Genomic DNA, 7,656 nt, shown 5'->3' on the forward strand with positions numbered 1-7,656 from the left:
GATAATCTAATTGTGGTCTTTAATTAGTATTTCCCTAGTAATTAAAGAAACTAAACACCTTTGCATGTTTTTTTTAGTTTTTTTTTTTTTTTTTTAGTTTTGTTGTTCTTGTTGTTATAAGCCTTTTTGGTCTTTTGTCCCCAATCTTACTACCATTTTTTGGGCAGAGTCTTGCTGTGTAGCTCAGTTGGCTTTTACCATGCTGTAGTCCAGTCTGGCCTTGAACTTGTGATACTCCTGTGTGAACACCTCAGTGCTGGGATTACAAGCAGGCATCACTATGCCTGGATCCTCTTGTTCGCTTTTACATTTAGGCAGTGTATTATAGATTTGATTTGTGGGACCATTTTTCATTCTGAAAGTCTTTTCTTTTAATGGCTTCTGAAGAAAATTTTAGTTTTATTTTCTAATGTATATAATGGGATAATTTGATATACGTGTGTTGTGTTATGATACCATCACCTCACATCACCTCACATAGTCAGCATTAAAGGTGACTACCCCCCATCACCTCACATAGTCAGCATTAAAGGTGTTGAGAACATTTAAGAGCTACTCAGCCAATTTCAGCTATTCTGTTCAGCACAGGCATATAATCACTGTGGTGTTCATCACATCCTGAGAACTTAGCATCTCACAGCTGAAGGTTTGTATGCTTTGACCATCTTCTCACTTCTCTCAGCCCCAACCCCTGGTAATCCATGCTCCCTGACAACCTATTTCTGTTTTGATGTGTTTGATTTTTTTTAGATTTTGTGTGTAAATGATGTCAGACAGTATTTGTCTGTGCCTGGTTTATTTTATTTACCATAATGTCCTCCAGGTTCATCCTCCTTGGAAATGGCAAAAATGGTCTTTTTTGATAGAATGGAATTCCACTGTATGTAGAAGTTGAATAGTATTTCTTATTTAAAATACATAGGGGGCCGGGGAGATGGCTCAGTAGAATAGCCTGAATTCAATCCCCGGTTCCGAAAAAAAAAAAAACATAGGGCTAAAATTGTTTTGGGTTTTTTTTTTTTCAGATTTTGGAATATTTACAGTGACCTAAGTATCTTAGAGATGGAACCCAAGTCTAAATACAGAGTTCATATGTGTTTCCTTTCTTCAGGTTCTTCAGGCTATATATGTATAGCCTGAAGGTAATTTTCAGTGTGCTTTTTCTTTTCTTTTTTTCTTTTTTTTGGCAGAACCGGGGATTGAACTCAGGCTCTTGCGCTTGCCAGGGAAGCCCTTATTCTACTGAGCTATCTCCCCAGCCCCAGTGTGCTTGTTTTGTGTGCACATGTATGCTTTGGAAGTTGAACCCAGGGCCTCATCTGTGCTGAGTTGTGGACTTCTAAGCTATAATCCCAGCTGTACCTGTCTGTTCTGTTTTGCAGTACTAAGGACTAAACTGAGAGATTTGTATGTGATAGGGGAACACTTTGCCAACTGATCAATAATCCCAGTCCCAGACTGAACCTGCTTTTTGTGGGGGCAGGATGTGGGGGTGGGTAATTGAACCCAGAAGCACTGTATGAGCTGTTCTTCAACAATCAATTCATTAATTGATAGGTTCTGAGGGGTCCCTTTTTATTTTCTATTTTGGGGGGTCTCCCTAAGATGTTGAGTTTTTTAGGTTGGATTTTTTTTGTTTTTTATTTTGAGACAAGGTCTCACTAAGTTGTCCCAGAAGGACTCAAATGTGTAGTCTTTTTACACCTGCATTTTGACCACAGCCTATCTCATAGTCAGGTGTGGAATTTTGTACTTGAGGTGTCTGTTGTTGCTCACAAAGTTACAGGTTTTGGAGAATTTGAAAGTCCATAGTGATGAATGGGGAAACTAAGCCTTTATATGCCACACTTCATTTATCTTTACCTCCACCTATCAGCAGATACTTAGGTTAATTCAGTATCTTGGTTGTTGTAAACACATCAAGGAACCTGGAGGTACAGCTGTCTATTCAGATTTTGCTTTCTCTGGGTATGTACTCAGGAGTGGGATTCTTAGTAATACAGTAGTTTAATTTCTGATTTCATATTTATAATCTTTATTCTGCTTTTTATCTTGGCTGTACCAATTAACAGTCCTGCCAACACTTATTACCTACTTTTTTTTGAGACAGATCTTACTATGCAGTTCATATTTATTTATTTATTTATTTATTTATTTATTTATGGTGGAACCAGGGAATGAACTCAGACCCTTTTGCTTGCCAGGGAAGTGCTTATTCCACTGAACCATCTCCCCAGCCCCGTTTATTTACTTTTTCATCATGCAATTCAGACTAGTCTTGAACTGTTTATAGCCCAGGCTGGCAGTTCTTATGCTTCAGCCTCCCAAGTGCTGGGACTACAGTTGTGTGCCACCATACCTGCCTGGATTTTTTGTTTTTTGTTTTTTGGGTTTTTTTTGGTTTCGTTTTTTGTTTTTTGGTGGAACTGGGGATTGAACTCAGACCCTTACGCTTGCCAGGGAAGCGTTTATTCTACTGATCCTTCTCCCTGGACCCCCCCCCTTTTTAAAAAAAAATTTTTAACAGATTCTTGCTCTTTAGCTGAGGTTGTCTTTGAGCTAACTGTGTAGCCCAAGCTGGCCTCAAATTTGTTGCAGTCCTCCTGTCTCAGCTTTTCCAGTGCTGGTATTACAGGCATATGCCATCATGCCCAGCCCACCTCTTGTCTTTTGATAGTAGCTATCCTAGTAGGTGTGAGATGATGACTTATTGTAGATCTGATTCAGATTTCCTTTATTAGTGATACTGTGTATGTGTGTGTGTGTGTGTGTGTGTGTGTGTGTGTGTGTACTGGGGATCGAACTCAATACCTTGCGTTTGCCAGGTAGGTGCTTATGCCATTGAGCTATCTTCCCAGCCTTGACATTGACTATCAGTTCATTTACTTATTGACCATTTGTGTATCTTTGGCAAAGTTTCTACTCAGGTCCTTTGACATTTTGGGTTTTTGAGAGAGTTTTGCTGTGTAGTTCAGGTTAGCCATGAATTCACTCTGTAGCCTTGGCTGGCCTCTAATATGTCCTACTGAAGATTGAATCTAGAGCCTTTGCACTGAACTTCACGCTTCCTCTGTAACTGTTTACCCACAGCCTTCTAGCAAGTCTCTTAGGTCCTCTGGCTCAATCTGTGTGTTCCCAGGGATAAAAACTAGGTCCTTTACACTGAACTAGGACATCCCTGGGCACCTTTTTTGTTTCTAATTTTGGGATAGGATCTTGCTAAGTTGCCCATGCTAGGCTCAAAATTTGTTATCCTCCTGCCTCAGTCTCTTGGAATGCTAGGATTATAGCTAGGATTAAATGTAGTTAGGACTAGGCATTATATAGAAATAGTATGTCTTGTAATATATTTCTCTTTGGCTTTTTTTTTAGTACTGGGGATTAAACTCAGGACCTTGCACTTGCCAGGCAAGTGCTTATTCTACCGAGCTGTCTCCCTGACCCTCTTAGACTGTTTGCACAATTTTATTATAGTTGCATTGTTTATAAAACTTATTAATGTGTTAATGCATCAACAGCTTGGCTTGGTGGCACATACCTGTTACCCCAGCACATGGGAGGGTGAGGCAGGAGGATTGTTACAAGTTCAAGGCCAGCATGGATTACATAGTGAGACCCTATCTCAAAAAAAAAAAAATCAACAGAAATCCCTATTTTCCAAAATATATTTAAAATATTTTAATATGCTAATTCAGACAATTGCTTCTTCTGTCATGAAACTGTATTAATGTTTATACCTAGAAGAATAAAATACTTTGTTTCTCATTGCAGCAGAATGGCCAAAGACTATGACAGGTCTGCCCAGCACATCAGGGACGACTGCCAGTGTGGTCATCATACGGGGCATGAAGATGTATGTAGCTCATGTAGGTGACTCAGGGGTGGTCCTTGGAATTCAGGATGACCCGAAGGATGATTTTGTTAGAGCTGTGGAGGTGACACAGGACCATAAACCAGAACTTCCCAAGGAAAGAGAACGAATCGAAGGACTTGGCGGGAGGTAATGATTTTGCTTGTCTTTCTCTTGTGCTTCTATTTAGTTACTTCTCTCTTTTAATAAGGTTGATCTTTTTTATTGTTTTTGTAAAGCAAGTTTTTAGTTTGCCTGATGCAAAACCCAGTATACTCATATTTATCTCATTTTGAATTGATTTTTTATCTTTTTCATTTTTATTTTTATTACTGATAATGCCTCCAAAAGGAAAATAATATATCTAGTCAACAATACATATAAGATTTTTTTTCTGTACTGGGGAGTGAACCCAGGGTCTTTCCACTAAACTACATTTCTAACCTTTTATTCCTTTCATTTTTTCCTTTTCTTTTTTGTCTAGCTATGTAGTTTAGGCTGGCCTTGAGCTCACTTTGTAGCCTAGGCTGATCTCAACTAAAAAAATCCTCCTGCCTTAGCCTTCATGTGCTGGAATTAATTACAGGTGTGCACGACCACATCTGGCTTCATTTTTTTAAATTTTGAGGCAGGATTTTTTAAAAGTGCAAGGTGTGGTGGCACATGGCTGTAATCCCTGTACTTGAGGCTGAGACAGGAGGATCATTGTGAATTTGAGACCAGCCTTGGCTACATAAACAAGTTCAAGGCCAGCCTGTACTACATAGCAAGACCCTATATCAAAAAATAAAAATAAAATAAAAATAAAAAATGAGTCCTGGGGAGGTAGTTTATTGGTACAAAGACCTGGATTCAATCTCCAGTATTTATTGCCCTTGGCCCCCAAAATATACATGGATTAAAAAAATTTTTTTTTGAACCAGTGGCTCTTATTTATTTATTTTTAGTATTGGGGTCTTCTTTGTTCTGGGCAAGCCATACTGCTGAGCTACAGTTCCAGCCATTTAAAAAATATGAGACAGGTCTTGGTCTTTTGAATTTGTAATCCTCCTGCCTTCGCCTCATGAGTTGCTAGGATTACGAGTATGTGCCACTGCATATGGCCATGTATCGGTCTTTCCAATATTTTAAAAAATTAATAGACACTAATAAGATGTATTAAAATTAGTAGGTGTTGTATTTTTATTTTGTGCAGTACTAGGATTGAACCAAGAGCCACTCTAGCGCTGAGTTATGTCCCTAGCCCTTTTTGTATTTTGATAGTATCTTGCTTTGTTGCCTAGTCTTGTCCCATTTTTGGCTTTTTTTTTTTTTTCTAAATTTTATTTATTTATTTATGTGTGTGTGTGTGTGTATGTGTGTGTGTGGCCAGCTCAGCCCACCAGGGGGCGGGGCTGGCTGGCATGTGGTGCTGGGGGATTGAACCGCGGTCCCTGTGCTTTGCTCAACTTGTTCTAAGTAGGTGCTTTAGACCACTGAGCCATCTCACCAGCCCCCCATTTTTGGCTTTTGTCTCAGCCTCCTAAGTACATGGGGTTATAGGCATGCACCATAGTACCCAGCCTAGCTTATGGTTTTTTAAGCTAAATTATCTGTTTGTCTACTATCTATATTATATATTTGGTACAGAGTCTACAGGGTCACTACACAGATCAGACTTGTAGTGATTCTCCTGTTTTCAGCCTCCCAATCTCTGGGATTACAAGTACGTGCCACCACATCCAGTCCTTTTTTTTTTTAACAAAAAAAAGCCTAAACAACAACCCAAGGCAACCGGGGGGGGGTGGGGCTGCCATGGCATGCTGGGGATCAAACCCTGGCCGCTGCACTCTGCCTAAGCAGGTGCTTTAGTCCGCTGAGCTATGTGGCTGGCCCACTAAGTAATATTTTTGGTGAGCCTTTTTTTTTTTTTGTACCAGGAATCAAACTCAGGACCTACCCCTGGCCTGCTATATATATATATTTTATTTATTTTAATTTAATTTAATTTTATGTTTGGTGGGGGTGGTACTGGGGATTGAACTCTGGCCCTTGTGCTTGCCAGGCAAGCACATATTCTACTAAGTCATCTCCCCAGCCACCACCAAGTGATATTTTTGAAAACACTCTTAGATTTAAGAATTAAAACAAGCACAGCAGTTCCCAAATACTCCCTGCTTTCTTTCTCCACACATAGCTTTCCCAGTATCAACATCTTATCCTGTATCAGAGTTTTACATTTGTTATAACTGGAGAGGAACCTTTTTTTAAATCTTTCATTTAAAGACAGGGTCTTGCTACACAGCTTGCACTGGTTGCAATCCTCCTGTCTCAGCCTCCTCAGCACTGGGATTACAGGTGTGAGCCACCACACCTGGTTTCAGAGCCAGCATGGCATGCCTGGCGTTCTGGGGCCAGCATGGCATGTAATACTGGGGATTGAACCTGGGTCCTTGCACTTGCCAGGCAGGTGCTTAGACCACCAGGCTATCTCCCTAGCCCTTAAGGGTCACTTTTGAAGATACATATATATATATATTTTTTGAGATGATCTTATTGTACAGTTTGGGTTGGGTTTAATGAAGACAGTATTCCTGAAGCAGCCATGTTGGGATCCTATACTTCCTGCCCTATATTGTGCAGGGTTAAGAGTCTGCTTTCAGGTTATGGTCTACTTAATACTGCCAGTGTGATGATCTGCATGTGTCTGAGACCTCTTCTGGGAGCTGAGAAGAGTGGGCTTTGTAATTAGAACTAGAATTCTTGCATGTGCTTGGGTCTTTTTCTGTTTTGTTTTTTTCCTGTCATTTACTAGTACCATAAGGTTATTTTAATTTTATTTATTTATTTATTGCAGAACCGGGGATTGAATTCAGGCCCTTGCACTTGCCAGGGAAGCGCTTATTCCACTGAGCCATCTCCCCGGCTCCTTTAGAAAAAAATTCAAAACAAGATCATAGGGTAACAATGGTTAATACATTGCATATTGTAATTTTTAAACTAGTTACTCAGAGTACAAGATACCAGCATTTAATTGTCCAAATGATATTAGCACAAACCTTTCTACTTAATGACCTAAGAGAAATTAGTAGGGTAACTGTCTTAACTATCATATATATATATTTTTTTTCCTCTTTTCTCTTCTTTTTTCCATTCCCCCATCCCAGTTTCTCTGTCCTTTGAAAGTTTCTTCTCACTTCACAATATCTGTTGTAGTACCATAGTTCTAAAAACTAAGACATAGTTACAATTTTCTTGTCTTTTTGGCAGTGATAGGCGATTAACCCAGGACCTGGCAGGCATTCAGGCAAGCTCTGCCACTGAGCTGCATGCCTAGCCCCATTATCATACTTAGAAAATATTGGTAGGCTTGAGCACCTCTCATTAATCTTTTTTAAAAAATAACTTTTGGATATTACTTACTTATTTTTCAACTTAAAATTTAGTTGTATTTTCCTTGATTTTAATAGCTCTTTAATAATTAAAGGTTCATATTTTTACATTGTCGCTACAGTACCATCTGGACAGTTGGACAGATGCTCTTTGCCATTTGGGAGCAGGTGTCCTTTTGCAAAAATTGTATTATGAGTTATTTCCTCATCCCCACCTAGGCATTTGGCCAGCGCTCTGTTGTTCCAGCCTTCTGTTGCTGCTCGGTCAGCTTCGTTCATGTCAGGATGTTCCTTTTTATATGCCTTTTAATAGTTCAGGACAGCAGCAGGGAATGCCGGAAAAGCAGCATCTTTTGCAACTTTCTTTTTTGGTACTGAGTATTAGAGGTAGGCCCTTTGAAATGAGCTACATCTTCAGCCCTATGTCTGTATGTA

General features: G+C 39.5%; 1 protein-coding gene across 1 annotated transcript in view; it reads left to right on the forward strand.

The window, feature by feature from the left end:
• Positions 1-7,656, forward strand: part of Ppm1d (protein phosphatase, Mg2+/Mn2+ dependent 1D) — a 42,825-nt gene that overhangs the window by 10,506 nt on the left and 24,663 nt on the right. The window contains exon 2 of the mRNA XM_004643068.2: positions 3,772-4,000. Within this exon, the coding sequence (XP_004643125.1) occupies positions 3,772-4,000 (229 nt within the window). The remainder of the gene's footprint in view (positions 1-3,771; positions 4,001-7,656) is intronic.

This window comes from Octodon degus, unplaced genomic scaffold (genome assembly GCF_000260255.1).
Source record: "Octodon degus isolate 3935 unplaced genomic scaffold, OctDeg1.0 scaffold00164, whole genome shotgun sequence".
Classification (NCBI taxonomy): Eukaryota; Metazoa; Chordata; class Mammalia; order Rodentia; family Octodontidae; genus Octodon; species Octodon degus.